At 34.1% G+C, this 24193-nt stretch overlaps 1 protein-coding gene across 2 annotated transcripts in view; it reads right to left on the bottom strand.

Moving 5' to 3' along the window:
* The window catches only part of LOC133536542 (growth hormone receptor-like), an 82447-nt gene that overhangs the window by 24717 nt on the left and 33537 nt on the right, over positions 1 to 24193 (bottom strand). Inside the window, exons 1-2 of one of the 2 annotated variants that reach the window (XM_061877171.1) lie at positions 18161 to 18183; positions 9828 to 9906 (exon numbers count right to left, since the gene is read on the bottom strand). In XM_061877171.1, coding sequence (XP_061733155.1) covers positions 9828 to 9897 — 70 coding nt within the window. In that variant the 5' untranslated portion in view covers positions 9898 to 9906; positions 18161 to 18183. Of the gene's footprint in view, positions 1 to 9827; positions 9907 to 18160; positions 18184 to 24193 lie in introns of those variants that run through there. The other variant, XM_061877170.1, reaches the window with a different exon arrangement.

Below are 24193 nucleotides of genomic sequence, written 5' to 3'. Positions count from 1 at the left end.
TTGAGGTCCTATCAGTGGAACATTCACTAAGTTGACATGCACATCAGAAATATTAATTATTCTATTAAATTTGGATGCAACCAACTTTTTATTACACACCTTATTTCAACTATGTTGGCTTGATTAAAGATCAGATTAACACCCATTGGTTATTGTGTTTTTTCCAACTGTTTACTTGCATCTTTTCTCACTTTTAAAGAAATTATGAAAATTACCGGTCAGTACAGAGAGTAACATTCTGCAGAAAATAACACCAATTTAATGATCAGCATGTAAATACAGACTGTAATTAATTGAGATGAACATGGTACAGTATTGGTTAAGTATTGGTCAGCTGAGAAACAAGCAGTTGTACTTTTACACAAGCAATCATGTTAATGTTGACATTCAGTCTAATGGTGGAAGTATACTTATCTTTCACTACTTTATTCTTACACTCAAACCATGATTACATGTTGCTCTTAGGGCCTCGAAAACTACTGTCCTATCTAGTCTTTGAGCGCATGTACCAATGAAGCCTGCTTAGATGAGTGTAAAAGTATTTTCAGACAACCTGAACAGTCTAGTTGTGATCAATTAATTCCCTGAGAATACAACGACATGGACGAATGAGAAAATTCACTGACTTATTTGTTAGTGCACCTCTTGGCTGGAAGGGGAAACTATTAACACTGGACAATACCCCTCTACCATTAGGATCAAAATTACGCCTTGTTATTAGGGATGCGCTGATCGATCGGTCACCGATAAACATCGGCCGATTTTCATGAAAAAGTATGTGATCGCCATTGCTGATTAATGCCTTTCAATACCAATCACAAATGCAGATCCCCTTTGACTGACACTGAATTTATTTTCAATTCCCAGGATAACAAGCTAACAGCAAATTGTGTACATCCACACAAAGTGTGGAGCTGTTCTACTCATGTAATAATAATGAACTCCATTACATCAAATGAAGTGCATTACTTAGTGTATTATTTACTAACTGCAGTGGTGAGTGCTGTGGAGATGAAGAAGTAGCATTATTAAAAGTCTAATTTTGTCTGTTTGTTCAGGCAACAAACTGCAGTGGTGAGTGCTGTGGAGATGAAGAAGTAGCATTATTAAAAGTCTAATTTTGTCTGTTTGTTCAGGCAACAAACTGCAGTGGTGAGTGCTGTGGAGATGAAGAAGTAGCATTATTAAAAGTCTAACTTTGTCTGTTTGTTCAGGCAACAAACTGCAGTGGTGAGTGCTATGGAGATGAAGAAGTAGCATTATTAAAAGTCTAACTTTGTCTGTTTGTTCAGGCAACAAACTGCAGTGGTGAGTGCTGTGGAGATGAAGAAGTAGCATTATTAAAAGTCTAATTTTGTCTGTTTGTTCAGGCAACAAACTGCAGTGGTGAGTGCTATGGAGATGAAGAAGTAGCATTATTAAAAGTCTAATTTTGTCTGTTTGTTCAGGCAACAAACTGCAGTGGTGAGTGCTGTGGAGATGAAGAAGTAGCATTATTAAAAGTCTAATTTTGTCTGTTTGTTCAGGCAACAAACTGCAGTGGTGAGTGCTATGGAGATGAAGAAGTAGCATTATTAAAAGTCTAATTTTGTCTGTTTGTTCAGGCAACAAACTGCAGTGGTGAGTGCTGTGGAGATGAAGAAGTAGCATTATTAAAAGTCAAATTTTGTCTGTTTGTTCAGGCAACAAACTGCAGTGGTGAGTGCTATGGAGATGAAGAAGTAGCATTATTAAAAGTCTAATTTTGTCTGTTTGTTCAGGCAACAAACTGCAGTGGTGAGTGCTATGGAGATGAAGAAGTAGCATTATTAAAAGTCTAATTTTGTCTGTTTGTTCAGGCAACAAACTGCAGTGGTGAGTGCTGTGGAGATGAAGAAGTAGCATTATTAAAAGTCTAACTTTGTCTGTGTGTTCAGGCAACAAACTGCAGTGGTGAGTGCTGTGGAGATGAAGAAGTAGCATTATTAAAAGTCTAATTTTGTCTGTTTGTTCAGGCAACAAACTGCAGTGGTGAGTGCTATGGAGATGAAGAAGTAGCATTATTAAAAGTAAAATTTTGTCTGTTTGTTCAGGCAACAAACTGCAGTGGTGAGTGCTATGGAGATGAAGAAGTAGCATTATTAAAAGTCAAATTTTGTCTGTTTGTTCAGGCAACAAACTGCAGTGGTGAGTGCTGTGGAGATGAAGAAGTAGCATTATTAAAAGTCAAATTTTGTCTGTTTGTTCAGGCAACAAACTGCAGTGGTGAGTGCTATGGAGATGAAGAAGTAGCATTATTAAAAGTCTAATTTTGTCTGTTTGTTCAGGCAACAAACTGCAGTGGTGAGTGCTATGGAGATGAAGAAGTAGCATTATTAAAAGTAAAATTTTGTCTGTTTGTTCAGGCAACAAACTGCAGTGGTGAGTGCTACGGAGAGGAAGAAGTAGCATTATTAAAAGTCAAATTTTGTCTGTTTGTTCAGGCAACAAACTGCAGTGGTGAGTGCTGTGGAGATGAAGAAGTAGCATTATTAAAAGTCAAATTTTGTCTGTTTGTTCAGGCAACAAACTGCAGTGGTGAGTGCTATGGAGATGAAGAAGTAGCATTATTAAAAGTGTAATTTTGTCTGTTTGTTCAGGCAACAAACTGCAGTGGTGAGTGCTGTGGAGATGAAGAAGTAGCATTATTAAAAGTCTAATAGAGGATAGATAGTCTGGATAGAGGATAATAAAACAACTGTTGGTGTGTCAGCATAGTTGTATTCAGGACACAACATGTATGAGGGCGGAGATCGATAAATAAATTGGTGGTGGTGATACCAAGTTTAGTATCAGCATGTGATCGATACCAGAGTGATTAGATGGATATATATTAATTTATTCAAAATAATTTGTTGTTGTTTTTGTTTTTAATGTATACACATTTAGAGAATAATCTCTCAATACAGAAGGACTTTGAGGTCAAAACCAAAATATTTAAGAGTAGTACATAGCAGTATTTAGTTGTTTTTTTTTAGTTTGTGTGCACATTTTTTTGTTTTTATCCAACAATTGTGTGTAATAAAAGAGAACAAGGAGCTAGTTTAAATATTGTGTTGATATACCATAGTCAGAGGCCTAGTGCAGTGGTTCTCAAATGGGGGTACGCGTACCCCTGGGGGTACTTGAAGGTATGCCAAGGGGTATGTGAGATTTTTTTTTAATATTCTAAAAATAGCAACAATTCAAAAATCCTTTATAAATATATTTTTGAATAATACTTCAACAAAATATGAATGTAAGTTCATCAAGTGTGAAAAGAAATACAACAATGCAATATTCAGTGTTGACAACTAGATTTTTTTGTGGACATGTTCCATAAATATTGATGTTAAAGATTTCTTTTTTTGTGAAGAAATGTTTAGAAGTAAGTTGATGAATCCAGATGGATCTCTATTACAATCCCCAAAGAGGACACTTTAAGTTGATGATTACTTCTATGTGTGGAAATCTGCATTTATCATTGAGTCACTTGTTTATTTTTCAACAAGTTTTTAATTATTTTTATATCTTTTTTTCCAAATAGTTGAAGAAAGACCACTACAAATGAGCAATATTTTGCACTGTTATACAATTTAATAAATCAGAAACTGATGACATAGTGCTGTATTTTACTTCTTTATCTCTTTTATTCAACCAAAAATGCTCTGCTCTGATTAGGGGGTACTTGAATTAAAAAAAAGTTCACAGGGGGTACATGACTGAAAAAAGGTGGAGAACCACTGGCCTAGTGGTTAGAGAGATCGGTAGGTTGTGAGTTCCGAGTCATACCAAAGACTATAAAAATGGGAGCCATTACCTCCCTGCTTGGAACTGAGCATCAAGAGTTGGAATTGGGGGTTAAATCACCAAAAGTGATTCCCGGGCGCGGCCACCGCTGCTGCTCACTGCTCCCCTCACCTCCCAGGGGGTGATCAAGGGTGATGGGTCAAATGCAGAGAATAATTTCGCCACATCTAGTGTGTGTGTGACAATCATTGGTACTTGAACTTTATTATTAAACTGTCAATAGGACTCATCATAAATGAATGTAAAAAAAATAGATGTGATCGGTATAGATAGTGGTATTGGCCAATCTCACTCATAGATGATCGGTGTCGGATTCGGCAGCATAAAACCCTCATTGGAACGTCTCTAATTTTTACTGCTGTAAAAGTAGCATATTTGAAGTATTGCATCTCCCAGCCTTGTTCTAATTGCCCTATTTACTGTATTTATAGCATTGAACTATATAAAAATACTCGAGGGGGCCCGGAATTTGTGAGCAGACAAATAACAACAAGAATGTTGTCATTTTGTACGTACAAATCATGCAGATAGCGAAAATATTTAATATATTGTAAGTGATTGAGGCTCAAATGTTGATCAAATCCCCGGCTGAAACAATAAAAGATGGTGTACACGAGATGCAATCAACATAAAGACCTCAAAGGCAACATGAGTGCTAAGACTTTTCAGCCTAAGAATTCAAGTGCAAATACAAACAAATGTTTTCTATTAAAGGAAACAGTATGTTAAGCAATACTTTTATAATGTGCTTACTTGGATTGTAGGACTGTATTAAGAACTGCTTTCTGCTACGCATTTAAAAGACATCATTAAAATGGTGTCGACCTGCAAACTCGCAAGACTGCATTCTTTTGTTGCGTATCAAACTCTGTTTGCGGAGTCTCTGCCAGAGAACATGAGACAAGACTTGACATCTGTTCACACTTGGTGGAGCCTCAAAACACATTTCTCAGATGACAATATCCATTTAATGGTTATTGGATGTCTCTTCCTGAAGCCACAATTGTAAACATGTATATATCTACACCATACTTGTATTCACTGAAGGGTATCAAAGGAATCCATATACCGGTGAGACTTAATATCTTTCCTCACGTTTTGTGGAGTTCTAATGCACTTTTTCTCTTGGGATTTAGTGACCAGGATACTGCTGCTTTTTGTGCAATGCAATAACTAGTGGTCATTTTTACAACTCACATTATTAGTGAATTGTATCATTGTACACACCTGATAACAACATATTCAACAAATAAAAGACCACACCTAGGCAGACCTGTTTTTGGAAACTGTTTTTAAAATATAGTTATTTTAAAGGACAAACTTGTGGTACTTTATACAAATAAAAATATTTGCAGATGAGTTTAATGTTTTATCATCTTCCATTACATTCTGGGCTGCCGCTATCCATTAATTTAGTAAACTTGGTACTTTGCGCATTTCAACTGTTAGCATGCTAACATTAGTATGCTAGCATTTTATCATCAACATAACAATTTTAGCTAATTTCACACTTAGCGGATTTTGCACGCATGACGCATGCTAGCTGTGGGCATGCTAACTTTTTGATGATGTCACGTTATCGATGGGAAAATGCATTTTTTGACAATATGATTTGCCTTCAGCGGCTAGGAGACACAGAGGGTAACAAGCCGTAGAAAATGGATTAGGAAAGGCAGATTAAAAAAATAAAAATAAAAAAAATGTAAAAATTATAAATTGTAAATAAATAAATAAGAAATAATTTATGATTTAAACTTGGGACTTTCAGATCATGACACCCTCACCTGCGTGCACAATTGCGGTGGTGGAGTGGAAACTACGTCTGTATATTTAAAGACACAATGCAAACAAAATGTATTAAATTTTCATAAGTTACACGCATTAAAGGATGAATTGAAACAATGGAATAAGAATCCAGTTAACCGATTTAATCACCCTAAATGTATATTGTTTAAAAACGACTGTTTAAGGGAAAAAACTTTTTTTTTCTTTACAATAAAGACATTTTAAAATAAATATTTTACGGCTATAATTATAAGACCATACCATGATATTGAGGAAATTCTGATATTTTTGTCTAAATTTATCATAGCATTAGAATCTCATGCGGGATTATGGCAAGTTCACACTTGTGATGAAAATTGACCCTTCTTTTGTTAATAATTGTAGAACTTTTTGTCCTTTGTCTTTCATGTGAGCTCCGAGTGCACAGACGTCCCCTCAGCACATTAAGAGGAAAACCTTTTCTTCCTTTCAGCCACAAAACCCTTATCAATCCCTACTCTTGCGGCTCTTATTTTACTAATCTGATAAACTATAAAATGTAAGGAACCTGCAGCTGAATAAAAACAATTGCATTGGTTCCCTTCTCGTTGTGGCATTATGATTTCTCCACTTAAGAAGCCTAAATCCCAGTGAGAATCAATGCCTTGCTTCCCCAATGATGGAAATAGTGGTGCTCAAAGCACTTATTTACTCCACAAAGCACTCAAATATTTAGTTACTGGGGAATGAAAACTATTTGAAGTGATGACCCATCCTTCTGCTGTAACATTTTGTCCAACAGCAGGTACATCCATTTCAAATTTCCGCAGGTTGAATCATTCGGAGTCAATTCGTTCACTACAGTGGGGGCGCAATGGTAAATGAAACCCACGGTTTTCTGTATGTTCTTTTTTGTGTTTAAGGAGAACAACGGTTTTCCCACAATCAGAAATGGCAAAAGCTACAGTAAACAAGTATCATTAGTTAGTTGAATGCTGTAGGACTTTACTTAGGTTTAAAGTAGCTAAACACAACAATTTCAGATAGTCAATTTCCTATTATTTAGTGACTACATGGTGGAAAGGCGTAGTGGGTAGAGCGACCGGCCAGAAACCTGAGGGTTGCAGGTTCGCTTCCCACCTATTGACATCCAAAAAATCGCTGCCGTTGTGTCCTTGGGCAGGACACTTCACCCTTTGCCCCCGATGCCGCTCACACTGGTGAATGAAATGAATGAATAATTGGTGGTGGTCGGAGGGGCCGTAGGTGCAAACTGGCAGCCACGCTTCCGTCAGTCTACCCCAGGGCAGCTGTGGCTACAGATGTAGCTTACCACCACCAGGTGTGAATGAATGTTGAGTCCCACTTCTCTGTGAGCGCTTTCAGTGTTTAGAAAAGCGCGATATAAATCTAAGTTATTATTATTATTACAAATCAAAGTTATTACTACTCGTATGGAACAGTGCTTCTCTCTAGTGGGTTGGCAACAGGACGCAACATCACAGTTTAATTGCAAGCAGTGACCCCAATTGCCAACATTTTATCGTGACCTGTCATGACAGGTTAGACTTTGCATATTTTTTCCGTGTTTAGTGGCAGGACTTTGAAAATAAGGTTGTTTTTTATACTTGAAAAACAAATGAAAGTAATATAATAAATTGTCGCCCCCAGAAGAAATCAAAAAGTCTGACGCTATTTTTAACTTTCATTACCAATCTTATGATAACTGCAACAGCAACTAACCTTTCTTTGTTGTTTCCTTGGCAGGCTATAAAGTTTCGGACGCGTGGTTTTCTTTTGATCAGCTGTTCGTTCCTGCATCCCGCATTGACAACAGGCGAATGCCGATCCAAAGTATAAAAAAATGACAGGGTTAATTTTTTCATCCTGACAAACGCTAACAAGAATAGCAAGATATAATACACATGATGTTAGCGCAAACACGTCATTGAGGCGCTAGGACGTCTTTAGTTAAATTTATATACGATGAAACACGGTTAAAACAGCTGTTGCTCCAAGCCCTGTTCGACATTTCAAAACAAAACATTGTCACATTAACAGCAGTTGCTGCCACTTTATGACAGTTGCTGCCACTTTATGACACCTAGTGTAAACAGAGTAAACTCAAAGAGCACAACTACATTGATAGGAAGTGAAAGACGATATTTTAAACCATATACCAATAATATAGCAAAATACCAAATATACAATCTACTACTATATAATTACATTTACTTTAAACAAAGCATGATATGTAAACATAAAAAATGTGTAAATATGTCCGGAATGGCTCTAACAAAAACAAACAGCACAATTCCAACAAAACGTTCTTATTCTCCGATAATGACCTTCCGGGCACGGACAGTGTGTTTGTTCAATGGTATTTTGCGTTTTATAGCGGATTCCATTTTAATTGAACAATCCTGTGATTCCGTTAATGCGGAAATGATATGCCTTACTTTTTTTGTTGAGTTTAGTGATTACTGATTAAGCATACTTGCGCTATGTCCAACAAGAAGTAGGGAACCGTGGTGAGATCCTAAACTTCTAGTACACGTGGTCTTTTGTCCACTCAAGACGCTCAATTCATCTGTTTTACCGTTACAAGCTCGGTGGGCGGCCTAATAACGTTCTGTGGATCATATCATTTTTATTTTTGTGAGAAGCCGAAATCAAGATTAAAATTCCATTTGATTGTCCAGCCCTACTCTGAAGTGACAGTGCAGCGGCAGAAGCAGGTACGATTAGCTGGAGTTCAATGAGAAGAGTTTGTGCCTAGCTCGCCAAAGGTTTGTTGCTACTGCTCTTATGGTTATTGAGTATGGAGAGGCGGAGCCGGCAGTCTGACAGCGAGGCAGGGCACACCGGAGCCCGCTCCAAGATGGCGGCGAGGCGGCGTGGACAGCGAGCAAGCAGCGAGGGGACGCCGGGACCAATGGCGCAATTATTATCAGGTGTGTGGATTGCCCAGCTGGACACAATTAAGTAATCCTCTCAAACTGTGTAAAAGGGCGGCAGCCGTAAACTTCGGCGAGAGAGAGAGAGAGAGAAACCAGAGTCAACGAGAAGCGGATGCTGAGCGAGAGCGACAAAGAGCTCGAGGAAGAAGACGACGCACAAAGCTTAAAAGCTGGGGCTCGAACGGCAAGGCTGGAAAGCAACCCGGCGGAGACTTTGTTATTGAAAAATAAAAGAAGACTACACCTGCTCGCCAGAATGTCATCCCTTGTTGGTCCTTGGAACCCGCACGACAGCGAGCGACTGTCACATTGAGCAACACGTTAATGATAAAAGCCCAATTGGTTCTTTGGTCAACCTTGTGGGAAACTAACTGTGTTAAGGATAAGAACTCTAAGTGAGTACACCAGACAGGAAGGTGGTTTCTCATAGTCGTGGCTGTTGCTGCTTATTGGTTGCTTTCTACAAATACAAAAATAAAGTAGTCTTTCTGCAGGAGAAAAGCTGTCGTCTTTTCCCCGAATCCAATTAAGTCGGTGCCATCAGACCCCGCTGGTGGGTATTAATGGACAACAAAGTAGGCCGACGTCGTGTGGCGTAGCCGTTCAACAGCCATTACATATCTGGTGGAAATCCAAGGTAATAATATCACTTTTGCACAGTATTGAACAGTAAAGGTTTAACTGTGGCATCAGAGATTTGTTTTTTTCTTTTGACATAATAAATGTAGGATCACCATTGGAAAGCATGAAAGAAAAAATACATTTACCACCTTTACAGGGGAAAACATCCTCCACCCTAACCACTGCTATTAAGTGGCAGTCTAACATAACCAGATGAAGAACAGGATGTCCGGACATAAATGGTCCATGGAGCCCTAATTTATGCTTGGGGGGAAAAAACAAGCTATGTAGTAAAAAACAAAGCCTCTTCCTCTGCCACAGAAGGGGAGAGTGCTTATAAAGAGGAGCCTCTACACAGTTACACAGCTTGTTATTGTTAGAGCGGGGTACTCTGCCTTCTGCAGAATTCCTGGGAAGCCACTTCCCTAGAAATCTGCGCTGTGTCCATGTGGGAGGCTGTGCACTTAGTTGCGCAACATCTTTCAACACAAACACACGACTGTTGAACCCTCAAATGCTTGCTGATATTCCCGATTAAAATAGTTTTGCAGCATATTACAAGTCAATGTATTAGTAGGTAATATTCACCTACTCAGACCAAGAAAACTATGTGAGACAAGGGAACCATGCACATCTTTTCAAATGCAAAGTAGTCAAAGAGAAAGAAAAACATACCTTTGTCTGTAGCAGATTCCAGCACCGAGACAGTGAGACAGGAGAGGAAAAGGAAGACAACAGTTGCCATGATGTTGAACTGTGGAGAAATCACAAGGGGTGTGTTAAGTTTTCTGGTGCAGCCCATTTAGCTGAACCCACAAAGTACAGCCCACCTCCACCGGGAGACAAGAGCACTCAGGAAAACCGACACAAGTCACACAACTAAAGTACGATCAAGACATTCATAATAATCAAGTGGCATCATGTTTGAATTTGCACCGTCACTTGCATGAAACTGATCTGTTTAGAAAGCGACCATAAAACAGCAAAATATGTTTTGGACCAAAAATCAGTCTATATTCTCTACTGCAGTGTTTAGAATAGAATAGAATGGACTTTATTGTCATTACATTTGCATATAACGAGATTAAGGACTGTGGTAGTGGGAACAAACATGGTGGGCACAAGAGGTATTAAAGGAGAAACTAACAATTGAAATAAACAGACTACTATCCAATACAAATAATAAGCAATCCTGTACAATATACAAAACACTATAGAAATACAAAATACTGTACAATATAGAGAACAAGACAAGAGTTCCGAAATAATAAATACCAATCAGTGTTTATCAACCAATGTGCCGCGGCACACTCGTGTACCGTGAGATACAGTCTGGTGTTCTGTGGGAGATTATGTAATTTCACCCAATTGGGTTAAAGATATTTTTTGCAAACTAGTAAATATAATCCGCAAATGTGCCGTTGTTGAGTGTCTGTGCTGTCTCGAGCCCGGCAGAGTAACCGTGTAATACTCTTCCATATCAGTAGGAGGCAGCAGGTAGCTAATTGCTTTGTAGATGTCGGGAACGACAACGATGGTTTGCAGGTAAAAAGGTACCTAATGCTTAAACCAAAAATTAACAAAAGGTGAGTGTCACTAAGGAAAGGCATTGAAGCTTAGGGATGGCTATGAATGAAGCTAGAACTGAACTGGTTGCAAAGTAAACAAAGACAGAATGCTGGACGACAGCAAAGACTTACAGCGTGTGGAGCAGACGGCGTCCACAAGGTACATCCGTACATGACATGACAATCAACACCAAAATAAGAACGCAGGACAAGAACTACAACACTACACACAGGAAAACACCCAAAAACTCCAAATAAGTCACAGTGTTATGTGCCAGGTTATGGTTATAGCTATAGTGAAGGTTTTGGTTTGAATTCATATCCGAAAATGACGACAACGACTTTTTATATCAGCTGCTGAGTTTAAAATGTTGTAATGTTTTCTGCTGGTGGTGTGCCTCGGGATTTTTTTCAATGAAAAAAATGTTGAAAGGTTGAAAAACTGCTTTACTGCTCGCTTGTGTTACCACATCTGAGTTATTGTGTAAAAATATGGGGACAAAACTGCAAAAGTACTCTTTGTTCGCTAACCGTGTTACAGAAGAGGTCTGTTAGAATAATACATGCATACATAATACCGGCTACCCAATATTGTACAATTCTTCTCAACACAATGGGGAAATATAATTTTTAGCCCACATTTGACCTAAAACATTGGTATGCATGCACAATACTTAAGACCTTAAGCATATCAGTAGGTGGAATTAAATTATGGAATGGATTAAGCATAGAAGTTAAATAATGCATGAATATGGTAATCAACTGTTCAAATTCAAAGTGCTTACAAAGTACAAGGAATAAGGATCCTGATAAACATTTTTGCTTATCGTTCAAAATCATAATGACGACAGATTTTTTGTTTTATGCACTCTAAGAAAATAAATACATGCAATCAAAAGTCTGCTTACAATGGAGCCGTTCAGTTCTGCCTATAGAACCCTGAAAAAAACTTCCAAACACCTCTATTAGAGCTGTATATACATGATGTAAGTATATATGTAATGTAGTAACATTCATAATAACATGTAATATATACATGATGTAAGTATATATGTAATGTAGTAACATTCATAATAACATGTAATATATACATGATGTAAGTATATATGTAATGTAGTAACATTCATAATAACATGTAATATATACATGATGTAAGTATATATGTAATGTAGTAACATTCATAATAACATGTAATATATACATGATGTAAGTATATATGTAATGTAGTAACATTCATAATAACATGTAATATATACATGATGTAAGTATATATGTCATGTAGTAACATTCATAATAACATGTAATATATACATGATGTAAGTATATATGTCATGTAGTAACATTCATAATAACATGTAATATATACATGATGTAAGTATATATGTCATGTAGTAACATTCATAATAACATGTAATATATACATGATGTAAGTATATATGTAGTATCTAGTAACATTCATAATAACATGTAATATATACATGATGTAAGTATATATGTAGTATCTAGTAACATTCATAATAACATGTAATATATACATGATGTAAGTATATATGTAATGTAGTAACATTCATAATAACATGTAATATATACATGATGTAAGTATATATGTAATGTAGTAACATTCATAATAACATGTAATATATACATGATGTAAGTATATATGTAATGTAGTAACATTCATAATAACATGTAATATATACATGATGTAAGTATATATGTAGTATCTAGTAACATTCATAATAACATGTAATATATACATGATGTAAGTATATATGTAGTATCTAGTAACATTCATAATAACATGTAATATATACATGATGTAAGTATATATGTAGTATCTAGTAACATTCATAATAACATGTAATATATACATGATGTAAGTATATATGTAATGTAGTAACATTCATAATAACATGTAATATATACATGATGTAAGTATATATGTAATGTAGTAACATTCATAATAACATGTAATATATACATGATGTAAGTATATATGTCATGTAGTAACATTCATAATAACATGTAATATATACATGATGTAAGTATATATGTAGTATCTAGTAACATTCATAATAACATGTAATATATACATGATGTAAGTATATATGTAGTATCTAGTAACATTCATAATAACATGTAATATATACATGATGTAAGTATATATGTAATGTAGTAACATTCATAATAACATGTAATATATACATGATGTAAGTATATATGTAATGTAGTAACATTCATAATAACATGTAATATATACATGATGTAATTATATATGTCATGTAGTAACATTCATAATAACATGTAATATATACATGATGTAAGTATATATGTAATGTAGTAACATTCATAATAACATGTAATATATACATGATGTAAGTATATATGTAGTATCTAGTAACATTCATAATAACATGTAATATATACATGATGTAAGTATATATGTAATGTAGTAACATTCATAATAACATGTAATATATACATGATGTAAGTATATATGTAGTATCTAGTAACATTCATAATAACATGTAATATATACATGATGTAAGTATATATGTAATGTAGTAACATTCATAATAACATGTAATATATACATGATGTAAGTATATATGTAATGTAGTAACATTCATAATAACATGTAATATATACATGATGTAATTATATATGTCATGTAGTAACATTCATAATAACATGTAATATATACATGATGTAAGTATATATGTAGTATCTAGTAACATTCATAATAACATGTAATATATACATGATGTAAGTATATATGTAATGTAGTAACATTCATAATAACATGTAATATATACATGATGTAAGTATATATGTAATGTAGTAACATTCATAATAACATGTAATATATACATGATGTAAGTATATATGTAGTATCTAGTAACATTCATAATAACATGTAATATATACATGATGTAAGTATATATGTAATGTAGTAACATTCATAATAACATGTAATATATACATGATGTAATTATATATGTCATGTAGTAACATTCATAATAACATGTAATATATACATGATGTAAGTATATATGTAATGTAGTAACATTCATAATAACATGTAATATATACATGATGTAAGTATATATGTAGTATCTAGTAACATTCATAATAACATGTAATATATACATGATGTAAGTATATATGTAATGTAGTAACATTCATAATAACATGTAATATATACATGATGTAAGTATATATGTAATGTAGTAACATTCATAATAACATGTAATATATACATGATGTAAGTATATATGTAGTATCTAGTAACATTCATAATAACATGTAATATATACATGATGTAAGTATATATGTAATGTAGTAACATTCATAATAACATGTAATATATACATGATGTAATTATATATGTCATGTAGTAAAATTCATAATAACATGTAATATATACATGATGTAAGTATATATGTAATGTAGTAACATTCATAATAACATGTAATATATACATGATGTAAGTATATATGTAGTATCTAGTAACATTCATAATAACATGTAATATATACATGATGTAAGTATATATGTAATGTAGTAACATTCATAATAACATGTAATATATACATGATGTAAGTATATATGTAATGTAGTAACATTCATAATAACATGTAATATATACATGATGTAAGTATATATGTAGTATCTAGTAACATTCATAATAACATGTAATATATACATGATGTAAGTATATATGTAATGTAGTAACATTCATAATAACATGTAATATATACATGATGTAAGTATATATGTAATGTAGTAACATTCATAATAACATGTAATATATACATGATGTAAGTATATATGTAGTATCTAGTAACATTCATAATAACATGTAATATATACATGATGTAAGTATATATGTAATGTAGTAACATTCATAATAACATGTAATATATACATGATGTAAGTATATATGTAATGTAGTAACATTCATAATAACATGTAATATATACATGATGTAAGTATATATGTAATGTAGTAACATTCATAATAACATGTAATATATACATGATGTAAGTATATATGTAGTATCTAGTAACATTCATAATAACATGTAATATATACATGATGTAAGTATATATGTAATGTAGTAACATTCATAATAACATGTAATATATACATGATGTAAGTATATATGTAATGTAGTAACATTCATAATAACATGTAATATATACATGATGTAAGTATATATGTAGTATCTAGTAACATTCATAATAACATGTAATATATACATGATGTAAGTATATATGTAATGTAGTAACATTCATAATAACATGTAATATATACATGATGTAAGTATATATGTAATGTAGTAACATTCATAATAACATGTAATATATACATGATGTAAGTATATATGTAGTATCTAGTAACATTCATAATAACATGTAATATATACATGATGTAAGTATATATGTAATGTAGTAACATTCATAATAACATGTAATATATACATGATGTAAGTATATATGTAATGTAGTAACATTCATAATAACATGTAATATATACATGATGTAAGTATATATGTAATGTAGTAACATTCATAATAACATGTAATATATACATGATGTAAGTATATATGTAATGTAGTAACCAGCACATTTAGAAAAACACTTAATACATGCTTATTTTAATCATTTTAAGCATACGTGGCGCAATCATTTCAAAAGCGCATCACAACGCTTGCTTTTTTTTCTTCATCACTGATTTCTGCCAGCGCCCCCCGCCACCCCAAAAGGGAATATGTGGTAGAAAATGGATGGATGGATGATTTCTGCTTACTACAGACAACATACATAAAGTAACATCCATCCATTTTCTACCGCTTATTCCCTTTCGGGGTCGCGGGGGGCGCTGGTGCCTATCTCAGCTACAATCGGGTGGAAGGCGGGGTACACCCTGGACAAGTCGCCACCTCATCGCAGGGCCAACGCAGATAGACAGACAACATTCACACTCACATTCACATCACTTACTGTAAAATGTTTTCTGTCATTAGGCTGTTCATATATTCCCATTTCGATGAAAAATGTCTCATAATCCTCCCAACATGTCAGAATACCTACTCAAACTTCTTCTGTGCAGGTGAGTTGCAGGATTTATGATCTAGAACAGGGGTGGGCAGACTTTTAGGCTAAGGGGCTACATTGACTTTTGAAACTTGAAAGACGGGCCGGGCGAGCACATGATGCATTTCAAAGCCTTTCACATATGTTGGATGTAAGAGTAGGCTTCTCAAACATAGGCTATTTTAATCATAATACCTCCATTTTTAACAATATCATGTCAGAACATCAAAGAAACAGTGCGTCAAAGTTTAGTATCAGTTTTGTCGTGGCAATTCTCAAAACAGATCTTTGCTCTATTCTGTTTTAATATTTGGTGGGCCGGATTAAAGAGTTCAACGGGCCGGATTAAAGAGTTCAACGGGCCGGATGTGGCATGCGGGCCGTAGTTTGCCCACAGCTGATCAGGAATAAACTTACAGGGAGCAAGGAAGTGAGCAAGCTGCTGATCATAGGAAATGATCACGGCGCCGCTCTAAATAGATCGTCTGCGTTAGCGTTCGTAATAACAAAATGACCAATACTTTGTTACGAAATGTAAAGTTGGAGAGTATTGGTTGTCACTTTTTGAATGGCTATTTATCCGATTTTATGGGCGGGATAGTGGAGCTCCCTTTGGCTCCGCTGTGGACTTTTATTTACGTTTATTTAATATTTAGGATGCATTTTTTTAAAATCCGTCTGTCGTAATGTCTTTCATGATGATTTTGAACGACAAGCAGTTCTCCTTTAACTATTGATTTATGAAAACCTCATGTTTTATTTATGTATCCACTGTTTGTGTTACAGATTGAGTAGAAAGAAAGGTGCTAACAATTGCTCGGAGAAGTGGGATCTAATAAGAGCTGCATCTTCCTATACACCTCTTTGCACATGATGGAGTGAAAAACTGGACCTACCAGTTTTTCACTACCATATTGTAAAAGTATGCATGTTTGAAATGAACTAATAACAAAACCAAATGCTTTAACATTTAACCCAGAAAAATAGTATCTTGCTTGTGTTTTCCCCAATGTCTTTAACATAGGGGTGATTTTTTTTTTCTTATGTAGACAATGTTGTAACTTATTTTTGCTTCACTAGACACTGTTATAGCTTTGCAGTTTTCCAGCGATAACATGTGACAGTATACATTTTTCAGCCAGAAATGCACACATTCAGCAATACACTGGCAGTGAACCTAATTAACATTAAAACATATATATTATCATTAGCGAGTGCAATGGTAGACAGTAATACACACTGTGTGGAGACTTGGGGAAGAGTGTTGAAAAGACTGCTGTGCTGGAAATATTCAGTCACATCCCTCACTTTCCTATGATCTGCTGCAATCTTGCTTGTAGTGGAGTAATGTATTTCAAGATTTGAGTTTTAGTTATCTAGTAAGACCTGTTTTCAATACATGTGTTGCTCGCCACTTCAACATTTGCGGCTTCACTCCGATCCGTAATATAACAATCGTTTGATCATGGCCTATTTGCTGTGGCCTGTTTTCCGTTTGTTGCAGGGCCTGAGTTCTGGGTCACAGGGCAAAGCCTCCTGCGCGCACACCCGACACTTCATTTCCTCCTGACTACTTAAGCTCTCCAGTCCCTTCACTTGGCCCCAGTAGATTCCTGATGGTTCACCCTTCCAGTCGTGTATATCTCCTCCAACTCAGTGGCCTTGTGTTTAAGGTGTCCGTCCTGAGTCATACCAAAGACTATAAAAAATGGGAGCCATTACCTCCCTGCTTGGCACTCAGCATCAAGGGTCTCAATGTAGCCAAATGCAGAGAATAGACAAACTTTTAACTTAATGTCCTCTGCTTTAGCGTCTCGTTTCCTGTGGCTCAGTCCCATCGTCGCCGAGTACTGTTACTTCTCCGAAACCTTTGCGTGCAATTTCTGTTTCTCCACACTTAAGTGTGCATCCTCAATATTTTTTCCTCACATTTTTTGGAGTGTGGTTTTTGTTAATATTCCTTTTTTAATTTTTTTGCTCTGCGTTTGGGTCCGACTAAGCTGATTGTGACACTATTAGTCAAAAAATTGCTAAAAATCAGGCATTGTTATGCTTGAAAATGAACTTAAAACAATAAATAATAGCTACTGTATTGCACAGCAACTCATCATCAAGCAAGTACCAATGTTTTACAGATTAGTGACGGCGTGAGTGAATTAGTAACAAATACATATTAAGTAAATATTGTACTTTTTATTTAATTTGCACTACCTGGCATTGTGAGGACAGTAAGTAAGAATTCTACATAGCGGGAAACGTATCATGCAGTATGTCTTATAAGTACAACAATAAAGTTTTGTGTTTGGTTATGGCCTCTTTGCTGTGCACGCCTGATACTCACTTCCTCCTGACTACTTAAGCTCTCCAGTCCCTTCACTCCCCAATAGATTCCTGATGGTTCACCCTTCCAGTGGCGTACATCTCCTCTGGTTTAGCTCCATGCTTCTCGTTTCCTGTGGCTCAGACCCATCGTTACTTCTCCAAAACCTTTGCGTGCAATTTCTGTTTCTCCACACTTTAAGTGTGCATCCTTAATTATTGTTCCTCACTCCTTTTTGAGTGTGCTTTTTGTTAATATTTCTTATTTCTTCTCCTCCTCTGTGTCTGGGTCCTACTCCAGCTAAGCTGATTGTGACACTGTTAGACAAAAATGTGCATTTATAAGCACATTTTTGGTATTTTTTGGGCTACATTAAGCATTTTTATGCTTGAAAATGATAAATATACAATACAATATACAATATATACAATAAATATAAGCTACTGTCATTGTTAAGCAAGTACCAATATTTTACAGATTAGTAACTGCGTGAGTGAATTAGTAACACATATTTTCACTTCATTTGCAGTACCTGGCATTGTGAGGACAGCAAGAAATATTTTGACATACAGGGAAGCGAATTGTGAAGTATGACTTATAAGTACAAACATACAGTTTATGTCTTATTGTTTTATCATTTCTATAGTAGGCTATTGGGTAAAAAATAGTGTAAAAGTCAATATAATTTGTAAACTGTTTGGGTGGTTTTCCACATTACCTTATATTTTGTAAATGTGCAGAAATAGTGGAGTAACACATTAAAACGAATAAAAACCCAGGTTTTGGCAATGTTACAAGTAGATCAAGTGCACTGTAGTATGAATAGTTTTGAGTCTATTGTTTCCACGTTTCACTAACAGATGTAGTATAAATAGTTTTAAGTCTGTTGTTTCCACGTTTCACTAACAGATGTAGTATAAATAGTTTTAAGTCTGTTGTTTCCACTTTTCACTGCCAGATGTAGTATAAATAGTTTTAAGTCTGTTGTTTCCACTTTTCACTAACAGATGTAGTATAAATAGTTTTAAGTCTGTTGTTTCCACGTTTCACTAACAGATGTAGTATAAATAGTTTTGAGTCTGTTGTTTCCACTTTTCACTGCCAGATGTAGTATAAATAGTTTTAAGTCTGTTGTTTCCACGTTTCACTAACAGATGTAGTATAAATAGTTTTAAGTCTGTTGTTTCCACTTTTCACTAACAGATGTAGTATAAATAGTTTTAAGTCTGTTGTTTCCACTTTTCACTTACAGATGTAGTATAAATAGTTTTAAGTCTGTTGTTTCCACTTTTCACTTACAGATGTAGTATAAATAGTTTTAAGTCTGTTGTTTCCACGTTTCAATAACAGATGTAGTATAAATAGTTTTAAGTCTGTTGTTTCCACTTCTCACTAACAGATGTAGTATAAATAGTTTTGAGTCTGCTGTTTCCACTTTCCACTAACAGATGTAGTATAAAGTTTTAAGTCTGTTGTTTCCACTTTTCACTTACAGATGTAGTATAAATAGTTTTGAGTCTGTTGTTTCCACTTTGCACTAACAGATGTAGTATAAATAGTTTTGAGTCTGTTGTTTCCACTTTGCACTAACAGATGTAGTATAAATAGTTTTAAGTCTGTTGTTTCCACTTTTCACTTACAGATGTAGTATAAATAGTTTTAAGTCTGTTGTTTCCACTTTTCACTGCCAGATGTAGTATAAATAGTTTTGAGTCTGTTGTTTCCACTTTGCACTGCAAGATGTAGTATAAATAGTTTTGAGTCTATTGTTTCCACGTTTCACTAACAGATGTAGTATAAATAGTTTTGAGTCTGTTGTTTCCACTTTGCACTTACAGATGTAGTATAAATAGTTTTAAGTCTGTTGTTTCCACTTTGCACTAACAGATGTAGTATAAATAGTTTTAAGTCTGTTGTTTCCACTTTTCACTTACAGATGTAGTATAAATAGGTTTAAGTCTGTTGTTTCCACTTTTCACTGCCAGATGTAGTATAAATAGTTTTGAGTCTGTTGTTTCCACTTTGCACTGCAAGATGTAGTATAAATAGTTTTGAGTCTATTGTTTCCACGTTTCACTAACAGATGTAGTATAAATAGTTTTAAGTCTGTTGTTTCCACTTTTCACTAACAGATGTAGTATAAATAGTTTTAAGTCTGTTGTTTCCACTTTTCACTAACAGATGTAGTATAAATAGTTTTAAGTCTGTTGTTTCCACTTTTCACTTACAGATGTAGTATAAATAGTTTTAAGTCTGTTGTTTCCACTTTTCACTAACAGATGTAGTATAAATAGTTTTAAGTCTGTTGTTTCCACTTTTCACTAAGAGATGTAGTATAAATAGTTTTAAGTCTGTTGTTTCCACTTTTCACTAACAGATGTAGTATAAATAGTTTTGAGTCTGTTGTTTCCACGTTTCACTAACAGATGTAGTATAAATAGTTTTAAGTCTGTTGTTTCCACTTTTCACTGCCAGATGTAGTATAAATAGTTTTAAGTCTGTTGTTTCCACTTTTCACTTACAGATGTAGTATAAATAGTTTTGAGTCTGTTGTTTCCACTTTGCACTAACAGATGTAGTATAAATAGTTTTGAGTCTGTTGTTTCCACTTTGCACTAACAGATGTAGTTTAAATAGTTTTAAGTCTGTTGTTTCCACTTTTCACTTACAGATGTAGTATAAATAGTTTTGAGTCTGTTGTTTCCACTTTTCACTGCCAGATGTAGTATAAATAGTTTTGAGTCTATTGTTTCCACGTTTCACTAACAGATGTAGTATAAATAGTTTTAAGTCTGTTGTTTCCACTTTTCACTGCCAGATGTAGTATAAATAGTTTTGAGTCTGTTGTTTCCACTTTTCACTAACAGATGTAGTATAAATAGTTTTGAGTCTGTTGTTTCCACTTTTCACTAACAGATGTAGTATAAATAGTTTTAAGTCTGTTGTTTCCACTTTTCACTTACAGATGTAGTATAAATAGTTTGGAGTCTGTTGTTTCCACTTTGCACTAACAGATGTAGTATAAATAGTTTTAAGTCTGTTGTTTCCACTTTTCACTTACAGATGTAGTATAAATTGTTTTAAGTCTGTTGTTTCCACTTTTCACTGCCAGATGTAGTATAAATAGTTTGGAGTCTGTTGTTTCCACTTTTCACTGCCAGATGTAGTATAAATAGTTTTGAGTCTATTGTTTCCACGTTTCACTAACAGATGTAGTATAAATAGTTTTAAGTCTGTTGTTTCCACTTTTCACTGCCAGATGTAGTATAAATAGTTTTAAGTCTGTTGTTTCCACTTTTCACTAACAGATGTAGTATAAATAGTTTTAAGTCTGTTGTTTCCACTTTTCACTAAGAGATGTAGTATAAATAGTTTTAAGTCTGTTGTTTCCACTTTTCACTAACAGATGTAGTATAAATAGTTTTGAGTCTGTTGTTTCCACGTTTCACTAACAGATGTAGTATAAATAGTTTTAAGTCTGTTGTTTCCACTTTTCACTAACAGATGTAGTATAAATAGTTTTAAGTCTGTTGTTTCCACTTTTCACTGCCAGATGTAGTATAAATAGTTTTGAGTCTGTTGTTTCCACTTTGCACTAACAGATGTAGTATAAATAGTTTTGAGTCTGTTGTTTCCACTTTTCACTAACAGATGTAGTATAAATAGTTTTAAGTCTGTTGTTTCCACTTTGCACTAACAGATGTAGTATAAATAGTTTTGAGTCTGTTGTTTCCACTTTGCACTAACAGATGTAGTATAAATAGTTTTAAGTCTGTTGTTTCCACTTTTCACTTACAGATGTAGTATAAATAGTTTTAAGTCTGTTGTTTCCACTTTTCACTGCCAGATGTAGTATAAATAGATTTGAGTCTGTTGTTTCCACTTTTCACTGCCAAAAGTAGTATAAATAGTTTTGAGTCTATTGTTTCCACGTTTCACTAACAGATGTAGTATAAATAGTTTTAAGTCTGTTGTTTCCACTTTTCACTGCCAGATGTAGTATAAATAGTTTTGAGTCTGTTGTTTCCACTTTTCACTGCCAGATGTAGTATAAATAGTTTTAAGTCTGTTGTTTCCACTTTTCACTAACAGATGTAGTATACATAGTTTTAAGTCTGTTGTTTCCACTTTTCACTAACAGATGTAGTATAAATAGTTTTAAGTCTGTTGTTTCCACTTTTCACTTACAGATGTAGCATAAATAGTTTTAAGTCTGTTGTTTCCACTTTTCACTAACAGATGTAGTATAAATAGTTTTAAGTCTGTTGTTTCCACTTTTCACTAACAGATGTAGTATAAATAGTTTTGAGTCTGTTGTTTCCACTTTTCACTAACAGATGTAGTATAAATAGTTTTGAGTCTGTTGTTTCCACGTTTCACTAACAGATGTAGTATAAATAGTTTTAAGTCTGTTGTTTCCACTTTTCACTAACAGATGTAGTAGAAATAGTTTTAAGTCTGTTGTTTCCACTTTGCACTAACGGATGTAGTATAAATAGTTTTAAGTCTGTTGTTTCCACTTTTCACTAACAGATGTAGTATAAATAGTTTTAAGCCTGTTGTTTCCACGTTTCACTAACAGATGTAGTATAAATAGTTTTAAGTCTGTTGTTTCCACTTTTCACTAACAGATGTAGTATAAATAGTTTTAAGTCTGTTGTTTCCACTTTTCACTTACAGATGTAGTATAAATAGTTTTAAGTCTGTTGTTTCCACTTTTCACTAACAGATGTAGTATAAATAGTTTTAAGTCTGTTGTTTCCACTTTTCACTAACAGATGTAGTATAAATAGTTTTAAGTCTGTTGTTTCCACTTTTCACTAACAGATGTAGTATAAATAGTTTTGAGTCTGTTGTTTCCACTTTTCACTGCCAGATGTAGTATAAATAGTTTTAAGTCTGTTGTTTCCACTTTTCACTAACAGATGTAGTAGAAATAGTTTTAAGTCTGTTGTTTCCACTTTGCACTAACGGATGTAGTATAAATAGTTTTGAGTCTGTTGTTTCCACTTTTCACTAACAGATGTAGTATAAATAGTTTTAAGTCTGTTGTTTCCACTTTGCACTAACAGATGTAGTATAAATAGTTTTGAGTCTGTTGTTTCCACTTTTCACTAACAGATGTAGTATAAATAGTTTTGAGTCTGTTGTTTCCACTTTGCACTAACAGATGTAGTATAAATAGTTTTAAGTCTGTTGTTTCCACTTTTCACTAACAGATGTAGTATAAATAGTTTTAAGTCTGTTGTTTCCACTTTTCACTAACAGATGTAGTATAAATAGTTTTAAGTCTGTTGTTTCCACTTTTCACTAACAGATGTAGTATAAATAGTTTTGAGTCCGTTGTTTCCACGTTTCACTAACAGATGTAGTATAAATAGTTTTAAGTCTGTTGTTTCCACTTTTCACTGCCAGATGTAGTATAAATAGTTTTAAGTCTGTTGTTTCCACTTTTCACTTACAGATGTAGTATAAATAGTTTTGAGTCTGTTGTTTCCACTTTGCACTAACAGATGTAGTATAAATAGTTTTGAGTCTGTTGTTTCCACTTTGCACTAACAGATGTAGTATAAATAGTTTTAAGTCTGTTGTTTCCACTTTTCACTTACAGATGTAGTATAAATAGTTTTAAGTCTGTTGTTTCCACTTTGCACTAACAGATGTAGTATAAATAGTTTTACGTCTGTTGTTTCCACTTTTCACTAACAGATTTAGTATAAATAGTTTTGAGTCTGTTGTTTCCACGTTTCACTAACAGATGTAGTATAAATAGTTTTAAGTCTGTTGTTTCCACTTTTCACTGCCAGATGTAGTATAAATAGTTTTAAGTCTGTTGTTTCCACTTTTCACTTACAGATGTAGTATAAATAGTTTTAAGTCTGTTGTTTCGCTTTTCACTTACAGATGTAGTATAAATAGTTTTGAGTCTGTTGTTTCCACTTTGCACTAACAGATGTAGTACAAATAGTTTTAAGTCTGTTGTTTCCACTTTTCACTAACAGATGTAGTATAAATAGTTTTAAGTCTGTTGTTTCCACTTTGCACTAACAGATG

This window comes from Nerophis ophidion, linkage group LG17, assembly GCF_033978795.1.
Source record: "Nerophis ophidion isolate RoL-2023_Sa linkage group LG17, RoL_Noph_v1.0, whole genome shotgun sequence".
In the NCBI taxonomy this organism is placed as follows: Eukaryota; Metazoa; Chordata; class Actinopteri; order Syngnathiformes; family Syngnathidae; genus Nerophis; species Nerophis ophidion.
This window is presented reverse-complemented; position numbering and strand designations above follow the sequence as displayed.